Below are 20,889 nucleotides of genomic sequence, written 5' to 3'. Positions count from 1 at the left end.
CCTAGTGTGGCAAGGTCCAGCTGCTGCCTTCTATGTTCTTGTGACGGAGGGATGACATGGTTTTGCCACAAACTCAATAACAGCATGTTCTTTAGACTTCATGTCCATGTACGTTACCCGTTTCTCACCGTTTCCAGGAATGCATGATCTAGATGTACACCACGAGGTATCATGATAGTCATTGATCAGAGATTTCTTTTATACCAGTATCCGTATCTCACATATTGTTAAAGTTAGGAGGCAAAACTTTACAAAACAACCTTACATGTTGCATTGCAACTTAAGGACGTATGAACAGAACATAAGAAAATACTTCTGAGGCAACCTCGAAATAACTAATTTAAATACACTGACTGACAGAGCAAATGCAACACCAAGAAGGAGTGGTTCGAAAGGGATGAAAGTTGGGGAAAAAACAGAGACGGCACGGACGAATAATTGATGTTTATTTCAAACCGATATGCAGGTTACACAATGCGCACGGCATCGACTCAGTAGGATGCAGGACCACCGCGAGCGGCGATGCACGCAGAAACACGTCGAGGTACAGAGTCAATAAGAGTGCGGATGGTGTCCTGAGGGATGGTTCTCCATTCTCTGTCAACCATTTGCCACAGTTGGTCGTCCGTACGAGGCTGGGGCAGAGTTTGCAAACGGCGTCCAATGAGATCCCACACGTGTTCGGAGAGTACGCTGGCCACGGAAGCATCTGTACACCTCGTAGAGCCTGTTGGGAGATGCGAGCAGTGTGTGGGCGGGCATTATCCTGCTGAAACAGAGCACTGGGCAGCCCCTGAAGGTACGGGAGTGCCACCGGCCGCAGCACATGCTGCACGTAGCGGTGGGCATTTAACGTGCCTTGAATACGCACTAGAGGTGACGTGGAATCATACGCAATAGCGCCCCAAACCATGATGCCGCGTTGTCTAGCGGTAGGGCGCTCCACAGTTACGCCGGATTTGACCTTTCTCCACGCCGACACCACACTCGTCTGCGGTGACTATCACTGACAGAACAGAAGCGTGACTCATCGGAAAACACGACGTTCCGCCATTCCCTCATCCAAGTCGCTCTAGCCCGGCACCATGCCAGGCGTGCACGTCTATGCTGTGGAGTCAATGGCAGTCTTCTGAGCGGACGCCGGGAGTGCAGGCCTCCTTCAACCAATCGACGGGAAATTGTTCTGGTCGATATTGGAACAGCCAGGGTGTCTTGCACATGCTGAAGAATGGCGGTTGACGTGGCGTGCGGGGCTGCCACCGCTTGGCGGCGGATGCACCGATCCTCGCGTGCTGACGTCACTCGGGCTGCGCCTGGAGCCCTCGCACGTGCCACATGTCCCTGCGCCAACCATCTTCGCCACAGGCGCTGCACTGTGGACACATCCCTATGGGTATCGTCTGCGATTTGACGAAGCGAGCAACCTGCCCTTCTGAGCCCGATCACCATACCCCTCGTAAAGTCGTCTGTCTGCTGGAAATGCCTCCGTTGACGGCGGCCTGGCATTCTTAGCTATACACGTGTCCTGTGGCACACGACAACACGTTCTACAATGACTGTCGGCTGAGAAATCACGGTACGAAGTGGGCCATTCGCCTACGCCGCGTCCCATTTATCGTTCGCTACGTGCGCAGCACAGCGGCGCATTTCACATCATGAGCATACCTCAGTGACGTCAGTCTACCCTGCAATTGGCATAAAGTTCTGACCACTCCTTCTTGGTGTTGCATTTGCTCTGTCAGTCAGTGTATCAAGTTTCAATATGACACCCGGTATGTCTGCAGTCATCATAATGATGTATTCTTCTAAATGGGTGTATCATATACAATGAGTAGCTAGTGGAGTACACCTTTACTATGGAACCATTGTTAATCCTTAGATAGATTTCAGTGGAGCCAACATGCCAATGCATTTCTATAACGAAGGTCTATATTATATCCAACTACCTTTACATACTGCTGACTGTATACATCTGCCTACATATACACTCCCCTTATTCATTAATGATCCCTGGAATATCATTCTTAGATCCTGTTTCTGCCTTAATCTATCCATTATATAAAGTATCCATTGCTCCCTAAAATTTGTATGGCTGCCAAATTATGTTTGCCCTCATGTTATTCCCAGCTGACTTTTTGATAAATTCAATTTCCTAGTAAGCTCTTTCAATCTTACTCCTGCAACCATTCCTCTTATTTCTTTCTAATCTGCACCTCCTCCTTGATCTCTCTATTTCCCTATTATAATAAAATGGGTCCTTACCATTCTAGACAAATGGATGGCCACCAGTGGCGCCTCCTGACTTCTGGTTTAGGGGATGTAACTGAAAAAAGTTTTAAAAATCAACGCAAACAGACCGTCATGCCAAACACATTTTTCAAGAGAAAACAACAAACAAGGCCAACAGAAAAGTTTATTTAAGATCTCGCATCCACTAATTCAATGGTCTGTTTCATAAACATTTCTACTCAGACTATGAACACACAACTTACGACTTAAGTTGTGTAGGTACATTCAGAGTTGAACGTGGTTGTCCTCCATTTATAATTCTACTTTTCTCCGTAAAAGTAAGTATACTAAATGGTTCTCTTAATAATTGTTCAATTACAAAAATGTTAGAATTCTATTCGGAATGTGCGGTAGAAATGTGTGACCCTGGCGCTCCTACATCCATGCCTACTGAATTACTCTCTGATCAGTGTGATATTTTAAATTTGCATAATTCCCGCATTTTCCTTGTTTGATATTTACACTACAAGCACACGAAACTGATCATTTATATTACAACTACATACATTTGCCATGTATCATAATTTATAGCAAAAGAAAAGAACTACTAACAAGCAAGAACTCCAGTATTTCACGAAATAGCAAATAAATCCCGGCCACACGCGATACAGTACATGGTTCCATCCCGCACCACCCTCTTGACGGATGTGGCTCTTCGTTCCGCATTCCAACCCCACGAAGGAGATCAACAAACAACAGGGGTCCAATGCTGGTACTGCCATCTCTGGAGCAGTTTGGCAATTAGTAGCAGTCACTAGCCAGCGACGCTCGTTCAACCATCTCTGAGTATCGATAACTGTGCGTTTGAATTTTATATAACTTTCATTATATGTCTTTTCATGAGAGTTTAATCCTGATGTAAACATGGTATGTCCACGTCTCCACCAAAGACAGAGTTGTGATTTGCTGAGAGTGTAGTGCCAACCTCCACCCCGTCAACGTCTCGTGTTCGGGAGTACAGGGCTGCGCATCGCATACGATAATAGTGCGGAAATCTGAACTTCTGAATAAACGACTAAATCTGGATTCTGTTCATTTAGTTTATTGAACATATTCACAATGCACTGCCTATGGTCACTTCCGAGCGGTTTTCCTCTTTTGTGTTTCACTACACGCGATGGTCCTACCTCTTGCTCCATTTCTCTCACTATGAATACTGACACTGGCTGCTGCTGCTGCTGCTGCTGCAAGATGCAACACCTTATATCCATGCTGTACAGTTTGGGACTTTCCCTCACTACGAGAAGACTTCCTGTATTACACCACGCCTTGTGCCTTCATTTCTCGTTATTTAACCACTATTTTATATTAAAAAACATATATATACCAGTATATATGACAACCATATTTTAATTTGATTACATAATCTTCCAAACTCCCTAAATGCAATAAACTAAAATAAAATAAAATTAATGATACGTACTACTTTTCTTCGAGCTCGCATACAGTCGAGTGAGTGCGACGGTTGTTTCTCCAATCAACTATGTCCATGTCCACATGCAAAGGCAATGTGCTCCACCTATATGTTTACATCAGGATTAAACTCTCGTGAAAAGACATATAAAAAATGAACAATTAATATTTATTTTTCGTTGAAAATACGAGTACAAGGGATGCAACACATCAATCGCATGTATGGGAAATATGCTACTGATGGCTACCTTTCTGGAAAATAGAATTCAGAGAATTAGAGTATGTGAAGTGTTATCTGATCCTGTAATGATTAAGAGCGGGGTCCCACAGGGCAGTATTAGTGGATCTTTACATTTTCTTTGAGGGCGGATCAAATATGAATGGGAATTATTTTTTAAAATTTATTGCATCAACTAAGAAAATGCACATATAGAGATCGCTTTTCTACAGTGTCCTGGATACGGTGCACATTTTCTCCATTAGATTGGTGAGTTTTTGATGCCGTCCTGATAGAAAGAAGAGGGATGTGTGCGGAGCCAGTTGCGCACGAACTCTTCTACACTTGCATCATCATCGAACCGCTGTCCTCCTAGGTCTTATTTGACTGGTCCAAACAAATGGTAGTCACAGGGCAATAAATCTGAACTGTACAGAGGCTGTTCCAAAGGTGTTCAGTGAATTTCATCCAGTTTTTCCCACGTTAAAGCGGCAGTATGCAGCCTTGCATTGTCATGGAGAAGAATGGCGTTTCGGATCAGTTGCCAACGCCACTTGTTGCGATACGCAGCTTTTTGCTTCATCCAAAAGGCGACATTAATAGGCTGCATTAATTGTCCTTTGTTTGTGAAGAAAATCCACCAGCAAAATGCCTGTTTTGGGGTTGACCAGACCTGCTTTGTCTCTTTGCTGCCACTCCATGCTTGCTTGCTTTGACTGAGGGATGTAATGATGCACACAAGTTTCATCACAAGTCACAATATGATGCAAGAAATCCTCTCCTTCTTCCTTGTAGCGATGCAGGAGTCTTTGATATAGATGCTGATTCCCATAGGGAACATGAAAGATTTGTCCTGAATGAGTAAATTTATAATACTAATATAATGGTCCGTTATTGGACATTATACATTTTCCAGCTAACTCATTCTTGGTTGCCTGCATTTCGCCCTCGTGTGCCAAGTTGGGCTCATCAGTTGGTACTTAGCACACCTATCAAGACGCAAGGTGAGTGCATACCGTGGAGGCTACTGAATAAGCTATTTGAAGCCATAGTCTCTCATAGTGCGTTGGCATTGCTGGTGGCTTGAAGTAGCCTATGCAGTGGCCTCCACGGTCTGCACTCGCCTTGCATCTTGGTAGGTGTGCTAAGTACCAACTGATGAGCCCTACTTAGCACACGAGGGCGAAACGCAGGCAACCAAACAGGAGTCTTTGACAAACTTCCTGGCATCAAGTTTTTTGTTCCTGGTTGAGGAGACGAGGAACCCACCTGGCAGACAATTTTCTGAAATGGAGTTCATCTCAGATAACGGTTTGAACACTTCTGTAACTTATTCCTATAGCTAAGACAATTTGCGAAATTTTTATTCGCCGATCTTCACCAATAATGTCATGAATGGCAACAATGTTGTCTGCAGTGGTGCTTGTCCACGATCTCCTTTCATGAGGTCCATTTTCCACAGCTTCTCTTCCTGCCTCAAATTTTTTAGCCCACTCATACACTCGAGTCTGTGAAAGTGTTTCTTCCCCAAACTGTGCGCGGAGCAGTCTCAAAATTTCGAAAGGTTTTGTGCCCTTTTTTGTGAGAAAATTGATAATGATGCATTGCGCAACAGACGTGTGGACCTCTTGCTCACTCATGGCGTACTGAAGTAGCCCAGCTCTCCACCATCGTTCGTGCATGAAAATCCCTTCTCCAGACACCCCCACCTACATCCTAGCAAAGCTCCACCTCAGAATTATTACTAACAGCAGCAGTACATTCACATTCCTGTTTATATTTGATCTGCCATTGTATAAAGATACGAGTAAAGAACTGGAATCACAGATAAGACTGTTTGTGGATGATGTTATACTGTGTAGAGTAGTAAATAAGTTACAGGATTGTGAGTGACTGCAAAAAGACCTAGACACTGTTGTAAGATGGACAGCAGACAACGATATGATGGTGAACAGGATAAGAAGTCAGGTTGTAAGTTTCACCAAGGGGAGAAGTCCTCTCAGTTTTAATTACTATGTTGATGGGAAGATAATACGTTGTGGGGATCACTGTAAGTACCTAGGTGTTAATATAAGGAATGATCTTCATTGGGATAATCACATTAACAAGGTTGTAAAGAAAGGCTAGACATCTCTTCACATGGTTGTCAGGTATTTAGGGGTAGCAGTAAGGATGTCAAAGAGAGGGCATATAAGTCTCTGGTAAGAAGCCAATTAGAGTATGGTTCCAGTGTATGGGACCCACACCAGGAATACTTGATACGAAAACTGGAAAAGATCCAAAGGAAAGCAGCACAATTTGTTATGGGTGATTTCCAACAATGGGGTACTCTACCAAAAATATTGCAAACTTTGGGCTGGGAAAAACTGGGAGTAAGGAGATGACATGCTCGACTAAGTGGTATGTTCTAAGTTGTCAGTGGAGAGATGGCATGAAATGACATTAGTAGATGAATAAGCTTGAGGGGAGCTTTTAAAAATATCATAACATGAAGATAAAACTGAAATTCAAGAGGACAAATTGGGGCAAATATTCATTTATAGGACGAGGAGTAGGGGCTGGAATCATTTATCATGGGAGATGACAATTGATTTATTTCCAAGTTCTTTGAAAATATTTAAGAAAAAGTTAGGTAAACAACTGACAGGGAATCTACTGCCTGGGCGACAGCCCTAAATGCAGAGCATTGATGAATGACTGCTGAATGATAATTTATATTCGTCAAGCATTTCAATATTCTAAATCTCTTCTTCCCTTTGCCTTTTTCCTATAGTCCATCCATCCGTCCATCCTAGCATTACACTTGAAAGATATATCTTTAGTTGGTAGAAATTATACTTACTCAATTCCAATGCCATTTTTGTGATGTAAACTGTCTTCCTCTGATTCAAGTTTTACCTTTAATTCATCCTGGAAGAAAATCAATTACAATTTATTTTGTGTTCATAAACTGCAAATTGGAAAGGAATGTAGAGGATATTAAAAGTTGTTTATCATATCAGACAATATGTTAAAAATGAGCAGCAGGAAAAGGGACTAAATAAAAACAAAGAGTCCAATTTGATAATTAATTTTAGACTTCAATCAATAGCAAGATTATATCTACACTTGAATATAAGAGTATAATGTACAGTATGCGAACCTTTTCTTGAGCCCTAGTTCCCATTCTGCACTATGGAGCTCAGGGCTCAAGAAAAGTTTCGCGTACTATAGAACGATTACAGTCTGTAACTCAAATTTTCAATATATCGAAGGAATTTTCTCTTCTCGACAGAATCTTGTGCATTTTACATGTTATATACCAGTATTTTCTATAACTTGAAGTTGCGTTGCTCAACATTTGTTGATATGTTGAAGAATATTTCAAACTCAAACATAAAATATATTTATTTATTACAGCCAATGGCCATATATATGAGAAAGAAAGAAAATATTAACATAACAGGGTAAGTGAATCATTCACTACATGGTTGTATAATAGATGATGCCCTCTCTGTAAACTGTAATGCGTGGAATGTCGCAAAATTGTTCACACTATTCACAAATACATTCTGTAGACAGTTCATAAAAGTTCTTGTTACAAATTCTGCAGTGAAATCCATGCACAGCAAAACGTGTTACAGTGTGTCTCAATTCAAATCTTGACTGTGTCCACTCAACAGAAGCCATACCCACCATAGAATAGAATTCCAACCAAATGAGTTTCTCTTTCATCTCTCACAATATTGCTTTGCTTTGTGAATTAGACGGTAACATCACCATGGATCTCAAATCATCTTTAACGAAAGACTCTCTTATTAACTCATAAGCCAGCCTCGAAGGAGTATATTTGGAAATGCAAGTAAGAACTTATATGACTGCATCATAAACTAGCAATGAGAACAGTGTTTATTATTTACTCCAATTACTGAATCATGTGTGGTTAGCCTTTCTGAATATCAAGAAAGCATTTGATGCTGTGAACAGAGAGAAGGTGTGGGAACATTGAAGAAAATTGGAATACAGGACAACATGATACACAGGATCTTTTATTTTTCCTAGTTGTTTTACGTCGCACCAACACAGATAGGTCTTACGGCGACGATGGGACAGGAAAGGGCTAGGAGTGGGAAGGAAGCGGCCATGGCCTTAATTAAGGTACAGCCCCAGCATTTGCCTGGTGTGAAAATGGGAAACCACGGAAAACCATTTTCAGGGCTGACGACAGTGGGGTTTGAACCTACTATCTCCCGAATACTGGATACTGGCCACACTTAAGCGACTGCAGCTATCGAGCTCGGTATACACAGGATCAAGAATTTGTGTGAAGATACCCGAAGTAAAGTCAAAACACCTGTAGGGATGACTGAAACCTTTGATATAAAATCTGGGTTAAGACAGGGTGGTGTTTTGTTTCCTCTTCTTTTCATCACTGTGATGAACGAGATTCAGAGAAAAGTTCACCAAACCATTGGAGATAAGAAAATGATAGTTATATTGCTTGTTGCTTGTTGTTTAAAGGGGCCTAACATCGAAGGTCAGCGGCCCATAGTTATGCTTGTGGGGAGACTCTAAAGACGACCTTCAGAATAAACTCCTGGACAGAAGCTGCTAAAGGATATGGACTCATCTTTAGCCAAGAGGAAAGTGAGGTTATGGTCATGAAGAGATACAGACAACCAATGGGACACATTGAAATGGAAGGGAAACAGCTACAGATGAACCATCAATTCAAATAACTTGGAAGTGTTATCTCTGATACTGGTTCTATAGACAAGGAAATTTCCCACACAATTCACGCAGGTAGCAACTTTTACAAAATAGTTAAAGACATAATATGGAAGAAGAAAATACCAACAAAATGTAAGAGAGTCATATATGAAACCTATTACGTACCAATGCTTACCTATGGTTGCGAAACATGGACCATGAGAAATAAAGATGTTAGTAGAATCCAGGCAGCAGAAATGAGATTTGTTTGTAGCATGATCGGTAAAACATGGAGGGACAGAGTGCGTAATGAGGAAATCCACAAGCAGGCTCAAGTTGAAAGACTGCAGGACAGAATAACAGCGCAGCGACTGAGATGGTATGGACATATGCGACGCATAGGAGGTAACAGATTATCGAAACAAATGTATGATCTAAAACTTGAAGACAAAAGACCAAGAGGGCAACCAAGACTCAGGTACAAGGACATGGTGAAGGTTGACATTCAACAGCGATGACATACTTCGGAAAGCATTGAAGAAGGAGAGAAATTCAGAGACCACAGGTGGTGGAGAAGCCTCGTTCACCGACCCATCACTTAAGATGGAACGACGTGGGATATGTATGTATGTATGTATGTATGTATGTATGTATGTATGTGTACTGAATCATGTGGTTTGTAGTATAGGTTACTGTAGTCACGTCCTACTTCATGAACCATGCACAATGGCTGAAAGACCTTGTAAGTGGTTCTGAGAGTCGGGATACTAGTTGCTATGGAATTGGAGTGGACATCTCTGACATACTCCTTGTGCTCAGGCAGCTAAGACTATACAATCCACCGTTGGTGCCTACCCGTTAAAGGAAATATACTCGCTGGGACTATGTGTAAGTAAGGTTAGCATCCTGCTTCACAGAATTTTCACTGAGCATGCTCAGAATGTTTTAAGCAAGCCTCAGGCCTATGAGAGTAAAGGAGTTCCACTCCCATTTGACAGGCGAGGGACTCCTTGGAAACAACCTGGAGAACAAAATGGAATTTGATGGGGAGCTGTCAGTATTAATGGGGCTTCTGGAAGGAAGAAAGTTGAACTGGCTGAGGAGGATGTATCTGGATGTGTTGGGAGTCAATGATTTTGGGTAAGGGGAGATAATAAGGAAGAGATACATATACAGTAAAAGCTTGTTAAGATTTTTCTGCAGGGAACAAAAAAGAGAACTATTAAGCGAAAAAACGTACTACTGAATATACAAATAAAAACTAAATAGGGATATGGAGACACTAAATAAGAGTTTTTCCTACATGAGGGCACCTTATGTCGTGTATCCATGGGTAGTGCAAACTATATCTACCATATCTAAAGATGAGAGGAAAGTATTAAAAGGTGTGAAAAGCACGAGAGAAATATTAAATTTTTTTCTGCTGGGGTTTATAAAATAACAAGTGCAGTGAAAGTTGCGAAAAACACCACATAACAAATATGAAAACATTGCACGGGGCCAATAAAAATATCAGAGTATTATTACAGATTGCACTCTTTATAAAACCAGTGTTAGTACAAGCTTTTTATTTCAAAGCAGTGGGTTATTAAACATTATTCTATGGTCACACCAAAGGTGTGCTAGTATCCATTGTTACAGTTTGAAAATATAAAAATCAAATATTCTTTAATATCAACATTTAATATTTTTATTTCTTTGTCTGGATGTGTCGCGAGAACTCTATTTAGCAGATTGCCACCGTCAAAGCTGTTACCAACTACATGCGGTGGTTAGGCTTTGAAGCTCTTCTAACAGCTAGGCGAGTATTACTGCACCTGCGCCAAGGAAGGCCCCTCTCCCCTTGACACTGAGATGTATCCTACTACATTCTCCGGTTGTGTTACCACAGTGGAAAGTGGAAACAAAAGCTTAGCACGTCAGCAGAAGAGTGTTATTATGTGTTGCTTTCAATCTAAGAACGAGCCTCGGATGGAAGAATAAACCAAATTTAAGCCAAACTCCATATACCCTTGGAACGAATGACAACTTAGGAATACAGGAGTTAATTTCAATGAAAGACCAAATACTCAGACTGGACTAAAATGCAAACATAACCTGAGAATAGGAATTCCAAACGTGATAACTCTGACAGGCAAGAGTGAAGAGATTATAGATATGATGGAAAGAAGGCAGATTCATATACTAGGATTCAGCGAGACAAAATGGAAAGGAACAAATTCAAAATGATTAAGAGGAGGTTACAAACTATACTGGCATAGTAATAGAAAGGAAGCACAAAATGGAGTAGGTTTGGTATTCCACAAAGACATCACACATGTCACAGATTTTAACTTTGTAAATGACAGAATAATGAAAGCCAGAGTAAACTTAGGGAAGAATAGTTTTACAATAGTCGAAGTGTATGCCACTCAGCAAGGATGCAGCGATGATGAGAAAACACAATTCATCATCATTGGAAGAAATTATTACTTATCAAAAAGTCACCTTGTATTTCCAAATGTTTTTATTACCTGCATATCATCCTCATCGGGAGGCTCTATTTTAACATCTAGGAACCTTGCTGGATCAGTCTCCAAATTAGTTTCCATTTCTGCCACTGAACCCTGCAACAAATAAAAACCTAAGATACAGGAAATTTTTTATTATAAAATGTACTTAGTTATATGAAGATACTTAAAAAAAAAAAAAAAAAATCTGACAGGAAAAACTCAACTTTTAATCAACATTATCACAAATTTGTGGGTTGGTATGGTAAATCTTATAATGCAACCATCTGAAATAAGGAATTTAATTGCTGAATAAGATGCAAAACATCTGATATAAGGTCTAAAATAATGCCTGCATAGAGAATTATAGCTGCTGAAAACAAGAAGAGGAGCTACAAGAGAGCTGGAAGGAGACAGTGTTCAATATACTGTATAATTGTCAAACACTAAGGGAGAGGGAAAGGAATGGATAAGGTGTCTGTTGGTAGGAATGGAAACAAGAATTCATAATGACATCAGAAGAAGCAGTGTACATGCACCACCACCTCTACCAAAACATCATTGCAGCTTTTTCAAGGATCAGTTATAGCACACCTATAACTACAGTAAAACCTTAACTGAACCTCTGTCAATTAAAAATTGGTTTAATTGAAACCTGTAACTAATTTTCTTATTTTAAAAAATAAATATTATTCTATATACTGAGTTTATGAAATACAAAATGTTTATTTTAAATTTCAATACTTTATGGGCAAAATATAATGGGAAAATTGAAGCAGTTCTGAAGAAAAGTAGTTAAGGCCACTAAGCAAGTTAGAAATGCAAGCAAGGTCAACAATGCTTGCTATTATTCACGCAAGCTGGCTAAACGCATCCCTTGCTTCCCACATAGCTGCCAGGTTTCCCCCTGCCTTTGCTTTGTGAAACAAAGAGAGAAGCAGTCACCAGCAGATGTCCTCCTAAATAATGTTGTGACACTGCTACCAGAAAAATATGTGAACAAAAATAAATCCAAAAGAAAATTTTGGACTTTTTGAGTAATAAACTTTTAGATTTCTTAATTCTGTACTGCATGCATTAAATCAACAGCATTTTAAAAATATATACGTTTCAAACACAAGTCAGTTTCTAAAAGTTTTAACTCTGAAGTTGGTATACATTTCTTCTTCATCTTCTTCTTCTTCTTCTTCTTCTGCTGCTGCTGCCCCCGGCCTTTTTCCAATTACCTGGGGTTGGCACTTTGTATGGATTTAGCTCATTCTTTTGGCCAGATGCCTTTCCTGACACCAACACTATGAGGAGGGATATTTCACTACTGTGTGTTTCTGTGCTGGTTTGTAGTGTAATGAGTTGTATGTAAATGAAGATGTGTATTAAGGCAAGTGCAAACATCGAGCACCCAACCTAATGGAAATAACCACCGGGCTGAGTGACTCAGACGGTTGAAGCGCTGGTCTTCTGACCACAGCTTGGCAGGTTCGATCCTGGCTCAGTCCGGTGGTATTTGAAGGTGCTCAAATATGTCAGCCTAGTTTGCTATTGGCTTTATGTCACACCGACACAGATAGGTCTTACGGCAATGATGGGACAGGAAAGGGCTAGGACTGGGAAGGAAGCGGCCGTGGCCTTAATTAAGGTACAGCCCCAGCATTTGCCTGGTGTGAAAATGGGAAACCATGGAAAACCATCTTCAGGGCTGCCGACAGTGGGGTTCGAACCCACTATCTCCCGAATACTGAATACTGGCCGCACTTAAGCGACTGTCAGCCTAGTGTCAGTAAATTTAATGGCACGTAGAACAACTTCTGCAGGACTAAATTACAGCACCTCGGCATCTCCGCGAACCGTAAAAAAAAGTTAGTGGGACATAAAAACAATAACATTATTATTATTATAAAGGCAATAACCAGGCAATGATAAAATCCCTGGCCCGGCTAGGAATCGAATCCAAGGATACAAAATTTTGCTTATAAAAAATGGGATCAGCCCCCAGCCCCCTTTATTTCAGTTAACAGACGTTTTACCATACTGCATTAAGACAGAAATACCATAATAAATTGGAAGAAGGAGAATAAAGTCATCCTCTGCCTTTATTTGCAGAAGGTGCTTCAAGAGCTGTCTGCAGTCACTTCAAAATTTTGAATAAATTCAGACGAATCTTCTGTTTAGAAAATAAATAGAGAAGTCCAACAGAGTTCCAAAGAAGCATGCAGCCAAAATGACATTATTTATTATCAGTCAATGAGAATGTAGCCAAGAGTTGAATTCAACTAAAATTCTTCAAATTAAAAACATCTGTCATTAATGAGACTTCAACGTAATAAAACTGTATCCTGCAAACTTCACACCAAACTGTATCAGTGACAACCACCCACTTCTCCATGATGTTTAATGTAAACAGATGGTAAGATCTTGTTGCCTATATTTCTCTGGACTGCAGAAACTACCGCAAATTTCCTGCTAACAAGCTGTACATTCCAGAAATCTTTGGTTTACTAACTTCATAAAAACATCCTTTCTTCATGTTTGAATATTTAGATGTTATCTAGGATAGTAATAAACCTCTACAGAATACAGTTTTGATTTTGACCCGACTACAGACTGTCAAGTGGATCATTTTATTAACTGTACTTTTACAAGAAAATTGGAAAGTATGGTATGAAAATCAGTACAGAAAAAAGCAAGACCATGATGATATCAAGAGGAGAAAGACAAGGGAAAGGCACTGTGAAAATTGATGGTCAAAACCTTGAAATTGTTGACAGTTTTAAATACCTAGGGAGTGAATTAATGCAGAATACAAGGCTGGAAATGGAGATTAGCAAGAGGGTGCAACAGGGCAATGTATTCTACCAAAGTGTAAGAAACCTTATCTGGAATAACAAAGTACCAGGAAAGTGTAAAGAGATGATGTACAAAATGGAGATGAGAGCGGGACAGTAGCAGGTAGGAAGGAGAGTAAAATTCAAGCCAGCAAAATGAAATACCTAATAAATATGATAGGAAAGACAAACTGAAGAAGGATATTGGAATGGAAAACCTAAATGAGATGATGCTTGTTGTTTAAAGGGGCCTAACATCTAGATCATCAGCCCATGATGGTACGAAATGAGACGAAATGTAATGACAAATTAAAAGTCCAAAATCCTCCACTGACCAGAATTCCAAACGTTGAGGACAAAGAATGAATGGACACAAATGAATATAAAACAATCAGTGGATCCGACCCGCAGTGCCTCACACTCACAGAAACCGACGTAAAACAATGGTATTACTGATCAAGGAACTGCTTCTAAAGCACAATGCTGAATCGATGATGCTCGCAGTCTAAAGGGGCCCAAAATCGAAGTCATCAGCCCCTCATAATGGTACTTATCACTAGGAAAGTAGAACTATGATATCTGTCATGGTGCGGTAAAAACCCAAAATAGCGTACTCGCGGTATTCCACACATTATGGTACTACTCACAGGTGATGAAATTTGCACATATAATACAGACCTATGGCGTTTCGCACATTGCAGCGCCATTTACAGGCAACTCAAACCAATGGTGTTCATCACATAAGTGTAGTAACCACAGGGACTCATACTACCCCGTGGTGTTCCTCATATAGTGGGTACTAATCATAGGCAAGCCAGAACCCATGGTGTTGCTCATATAATGGTACTAATCACAGGTACTGTAAAAGCCGACAGTGCACTCTAAGTGGGGGCTGACCGCATGGTGTTCCTGCGTGCTACTAATCACAAACCTATTTGGTACCTAACACAGTTGTACTACACGCAAGTAAAAGCGACCCACGGTGTTCCCCGCGTGGTGGTACTAATCACAAGTAGTTTCATGGTTCTAATACAATCATCCCTTGGTCGTCCCTTTTAGTCACCTCTTACGGCAGGTAGGGTATACCGTGGGTGTATCTAAATGAGACACTTGATAGAAGTAAACTAAGATGGCCTGGATATGTAAAAAGAATGGAGGAGAAAAGAATACCAAAACAGATGGAGATGCATTTTGAGGGAAAGAGAGCGAGAGGAAGCCCTAAAAGGTGGAACTTGTCAGGGGCTGAGAAGAGATGAATGTAGAAGAAATAGAATTGATGAGGAGAGAGCTTATCTATGTGAAGACAGCAACATACAAAGATGTCCTACCGAAGGTATCACCATCTTGACGAAGGCAAAATACTTTTTTTTTTTTTTGTTGCTAGGGGCTTTACGTCGCACCGACACAGATAGGTCTTATGGCGATGATGGGATAGGAAAGGCCTAGGAGTTGGAAGGAAGCGGCCGTGGCCTTAATTAAGATACAGCCCCAGCATTTGCCTGGTACGAAAATGGGAAACCACGGAAAACCATTTTCAGAGCTGCCGATAGTGGGATTCGAACCTACTATCTCCCGGATGCAAGCTCACAGCCGTGCGCCTCTACACACACGGTCAACTCGCCCGGTAAGATACATTTTGCCGGATGTATGGAGGCTTGCGTGTTCAAATGATCCTTAGAGCTATGCCGGCGGGAGCAGATGCTCCTGGTAGGGCCACCCAAGCCGGACAGGTCTAAGGTGATGATCCAGACTAAGAGTGATACCCTGGTCCTCCAGGTTGGGGGTTGGGCGTACTACCTCTTAAAAAGACAAATGTTACGGATACCTTAAGACATACTACAGGAAAAGCGGATAACTTGGTGACGACCCGGCGAGAAAAACGGCTTATGAGAAGGAAAAATTATATCATAGTAGCACCGTCGAATATAAGGACATTAAAGAGACCTGGCAAGTTGAAGGAATTAAGGAATGAACTGGATAAGTATGGAGTGAAAATAGCAGCATTGCAGGAGCTAAGATGGAGGGGGCAAGGGATGATAATATCTGGTCAACATATCCTGATGTACAGTGGAGGAGAAGAAGGCAGTAATGGCACAGGATTCCTCATACAAAAGTCTGTAAAGCAAAGTGTGATCAACTTCACTGCAATCAACAATAGGATGTGCTCTTTGAGACTTCGAGCAAAGTTCTTCAATGTTACAATGTTTTGTGTGTATGCCCCTACAGAAGAGGCAGAAGAGGAGGAAAAAGATGTATTTAGTCCAAATTGGAGGATGAAATTAACAAAGTTCAAAGACATGACGTGAAAATAATCCTTGGAGATCTAAACGCAAAGATTGGAAGAAAAGAGGTGTATAAACACATAGTAGGGAAAGAAAGCTTGCACGAAGTCAGTAATGATAATGGTTTGAGACTGATTGACTTTGCGAGTGGGAAGCAGATGATAATCAAAAGTACTCGGCACCCACGGAAAAACAAAGGAGACATGGATATCACCAGATGGTGTAACAAGAAATCAAATAGACTATGTTATCACAGACAGGTGGCATGCATCAGACATCATGGATGTTAGAAGTTGTAGAGGTGCTGATGCTGATTCAGACCATTATCTTGTAAGAATAAAATACAGACAAAAAATAGACTTGGCAAGGACGGAAAAAGTAAGAAGACGAAGCATAATGTAGAGGGTCTGAAAAACAAGGAAATGCAAGAGAAATACAAGAAGAAAATAGCAGAATCTTTGGAAATAAGAAAGGAGTTATGGGAGAAAGGAGAAGTGAAAGTAAATGGGAGATACTGAGAACAATTATCAGTGAAGTTGCAGATGATACTTTGGAGAATAAGGAACTTGTAAAGAGAGAGCAGAATGGTTTGATGAAGAATGCTTAACACTAATTCAAGAGAGGAATGAAGCTAGGAAAAGAATGCTTCAAAGGAGGACAAGGCAAGCAGTGGAAGAGTACAGAGAGAAGCGGAGAAGAGCCGATAAGATATGTAGATTCAAAAAGAGAGCTTTTGAGAGAAAGAGAATCGAAGAACAGGATGAAATGAAGGATAGGAATGAGGAATGAAAGTTTTATGAGAGAGGATTCCAACCAAGAGCTGTCTTTTTTAAGGACGAGGATGGAAACCTCATCGATGACAAAAGCAAAGTGCTCGAAAGATGGCAGGAGTATTTTTACAAGGGTCTCAATGGAAATAATGAGAATGATAGAGAAGAGGAAAACATCAGTGATGATGGGGAAGAGGGAGATTTGAATGAAGTCAATAGAGCAGCCAGATATAGAAGAGGTCAGGATAGCAATTAAAGCATTAAAGAATAACAAAGCCCCAGGTGAAGATGGGATGGAGACAGAATTGTTGAGATATGAGGGAGAAGGAATAGAGAGGCTGTTCAAGAGTTGATAAAGGAGGTTTGGGTGAAGGAGGAAATGCCCAAGGATTGGACATTGGGCATAATATGTCCAATACATAAGAAAAGAGATAAGACAGTATGCGGAAATTACCGAGAGATTACTTTCCTGGATGGAACTTGGAAGGTTTTCAGTAAGATATTAGCCTCAAGACTGGAACCATGGATGGAAAGGATACTAGGGGATTACCAAGCAGGTTTTACAAAAAAATCGCTCTACACAGGATCAGATTTTTATAATGCGACAATTATTGGAGAAGTTTTATGAGTATGACAAGCAGCTTCACCAGCTGTATGTTGATTTTAAACAAGCATACAACAGTCTAGATAGAGCCAAAATATATAAAATTATGAGTGTGTTTGGAATCCCAAGAAAATTGGTTAGGTTGGCAGAAATGAGCTTAAAAACATCAGTATGCAAGGTGAGAGTGGAACAGGATCTGTCAGAGGCATTTTTATTTGAAAAGGGGCTGAGACAGGGGGATGTTCTCTCTACACTTCTATTCAATTTAGCACTGGAAAAAATAATACGCCAGCTACCCATCAACCCAGGAGGAACCATCATGAACAGATTAGCACAAGTGATAGCATATGCTGATGATGTGGCAATTATTGCACGAAACGAAAGAGCTCTTGAAGAGAACTACGTTGTGTTAGAAGAGAAAGCACGGGACTTCGGGCTAGAAGTGAATAAATAAAACAAAATATATGAAGATGGGAGAGACAGAGGGAGCAAGAGAAAGGAGCACAGTGAGAATACATGAGAAGGAATATCAGAGAGTTACATCTTTCAAATAGCTAGGCTCAATAATAACTGCAGACAATAAAACCTCTTTGGAAATACAGGAAAGGATAACAAGTGGGAACCGATGCTTTTACGCTTCGCAAAATATGTTTAAATCCAAGAATTTCAGTAGGAATACTAAAATAAAAGTATATACAACAGTACTAAGACCTATAGTGATGTATGGCTCAGAATGCTGGGTGATGACTACTAGAGAAGAACAGTGGCTGTTACGGTGGGAAAAGATACTGAGAAAGGTATTTGGAGCAGTTACAGACCAGGATGGATGGAGAATGAGGACAAATGCAGAGCTGCAAGGATTGTTTGGGCAGCCAGATATTGTTTGTTGTTAAAATTAAGCAGGGAAGAATTTGGTGGGCTGGCCATGTGCAGAGAATGGCAGAAAACCGTACTGTCAAAAAAGTCTTTAGGAAAACCAGAAGGAAGGAGGAGGGGAGGAAGGCCCAGGAAGAGATGGATTGATGATGTTGAGGATGACCTTAGAAAGAAGGGAGTTAAATGCTGGAGGAGGAAAGCCAAGGACCAAGACGAATGGAGGTAGGACCTACATGGACTGTAGTGCCGACCAGTAAGTAAGTAACATATGAAGATGTGGAAATTGTCCTTGTCCTCTTATGTTTCCATGTTTGCCCTCGTCTCCTTTTTCTGTTGCTCCCTCTTCCCACACTGACCTGCCATTGTGTTCATCCTATTATACGGGTTCCTTCCATACTCCACCCCCCCCCCCTCTCTCTGACAGGATTCTATGTTAGTGATGAAGTTTCAGCACAATGCATACAAACACTGTGACTGACAAAGGCCCATCATATAACTCAAGGATGATGACGAATGATTACAGCAAATTGTTAGTGAAATTAAATTGACAGGACAAACTGGAGATTTTAGAGAAAACACTCTTACCTCCATTTTTTGCACTCCATATTTCATGTTTCATTAAGAAGGTGTGAATAGTATTGGTGTAGTACGGTACAAGGCTAATAATATAATTGCAACCTTCAAAAATTCTAGATGAAATCTACGACAGAACACACTACGTGCCAAAGTAATTGAACTTTAGTGACAGAAATGCACCGATACCAGTGAAATTTAATTTCACAGATGTTTGCTCACAACTGCTCCTTCTAGTAGGCCAACTATGGTATAACGTAAGATACCTGCAATAAAGCATATGAGGACACACGTGAGCTGTTGATACAACTGCCTAAGGAAAGAAATTAGAAGAAAGTTAAAGAAAAGAAGCTGAAAAGGTACAAACCCATTCAACAAGGTTGTTTGCAAACTGAAGTAAAATACCTATATAACCCATCTCTTCAAGAATCCCATTAAGGAAACTTAATAGATCAGGGGCCTGGAACCCCTGTTATAAATATGTCACAATACAAATCACCGCAGCAAGAACGATTATAGTGAAAAACGTATTCCCTAACCTCGCTCTTAATTACGAAATAGATGATTAATCTTGGTATTGCTATTATGTTTGATCAGTTTTGTTCCCTGTAGAACTACCATCAGGAATTAGAGTATTCATCCAGCAGATTTTGTGCCTACTAGTCAGACAGTTTGCAGCCAATAACACGTCGTTGGAACACTATATAATACTTTCACGAACAACTCACACTCACCATGCCTTTTTTCTCCCGTGGACACCAAACAGTTTCAAACTTTGCAGATAATTTAGACTCCATTCCTTAAATGTCGATATCTGTAAGAAAATTACATTTTCTGTATTTATTTTTCATTGGAGCAATTTGTTTTCGAAGGACTTGATACAAAAAAAAAAAGGAAATTACAGTATTTAAATTAAAATATGAAATGTATGGCAAACCTTGTGACTGATTAGTAAACTCCAAGTCGAGGTCCATTTTTAAACTACAGGCTATTTAAAAATTTGAAGCAAAAAAGAAAAAAAAAATCCTAACCTGTCCAGAGTCCTGACACTTGAAGGAACAAATGAATGTAGAAATTACAAAAGGGATCCCGAAAACCAGGGTGCTACTTCCGTGAGGCAAGAGCAGTGTTGCCAATGCGTATATATCAATTTCCAACAAACTAGTGATGGGAATAGTAGTTCTTTCTTGCGATCAGATCAATGTGAACTAGTTTACTGCCAGGAACAGTTCGAAAAACTAGTTCGTTTAGTTCATTAGTTCACATCTCCATTTCCTCCAACTTCGCGCATGCACATGTATATATAGACATGATAATTATAGGCTTTTGGGCTTATGCCGTGTCATGTATATAATTTGTTCGACTGTGTATCTTTACATATACAGCAGCTAAAATTTAACACGAAATCACTGATTAGGTCTAAATACATAATTGTTATTTCACAATACACATCGATGGCTTTCAATGCACATAATAAGATGAACATGCCCATCACGTTTTTTCTAACAACCATGCCGGCATATTCTTATTTCTTGTTTATCATAAATTTAGTAATATTTTTAATACTTAGCTTAATTTTGTAAATATTGTATATGTATGTAATTTTTTAAAAACTCTTATAAAGTGAGCTTAATATACCTTTCCAAGTATTTAAATAAGCATAGGCCTACTGTTTGATTTATGGAAACCTATCCGCATGTTAATTGTACTGCATTATTTTATTTTATGAGCCAAAATAAATTATTTAGGGAACAGGTTGAACGACCTAAACTGCAAACAAAATAGTTCCTTATGAATTGTCATTACAGTTCGTTTACAGAAGCGAAAGACTTGAACTGCAAATAAGTTCTTTACGAACTGTTTCT

The 20,889-nt window shown here is 40.2% G+C and overlaps 1 protein-coding gene across 2 annotated transcripts in view; it reads right to left on the bottom strand.

Annotated features, from left to right (window-relative positions):
- Positions 1-20,173, bottom strand: part of LOC136857641 (zinc finger protein 883) — a 44,613-nt gene extending 24,440 nt beyond the window's left edge. Inside the window, exons 1-4 of one of the 2 annotated variants that reach the window (XM_067136450.2) lie at positions 20,056-20,173; positions 19,759-19,838; positions 11,122-11,214; positions 6,762-6,829 (exon numbers count right to left, since the gene is read on the bottom strand). In XM_067136450.2, coding sequence (XP_066992551.2) covers positions 6,762-6,829; positions 11,122-11,214; positions 19,759-19,821 — 224 coding nt within the window. In that variant the 5' untranslated portion in view covers positions 19,822-19,838; positions 20,056-20,173. Of the gene's footprint in view, positions 1-6,761; positions 6,830-11,121; positions 11,215-19,758; positions 19,839-19,961 lie in introns of both variants that reach the window. The other variant, XM_067136451.2, reaches the window with a different exon arrangement.
- Positions 20,174-20,889: the final 716 nt, after the last annotated feature.

This window comes from Anabrus simplex, chromosome 1 (assembly GCF_040414725.1).
Source record: "Anabrus simplex isolate iqAnaSimp1 chromosome 1, ASM4041472v1, whole genome shotgun sequence".
Lineage (NCBI taxonomy): Eukaryota > Metazoa > Arthropoda > Insecta > Orthoptera > Tettigoniidae > Anabrus > Anabrus simplex.
The sequence above is the reverse complement of the archived record's forward strand: the minus strand, read 5'-3'. Positions and strand labels throughout refer to the sequence as shown.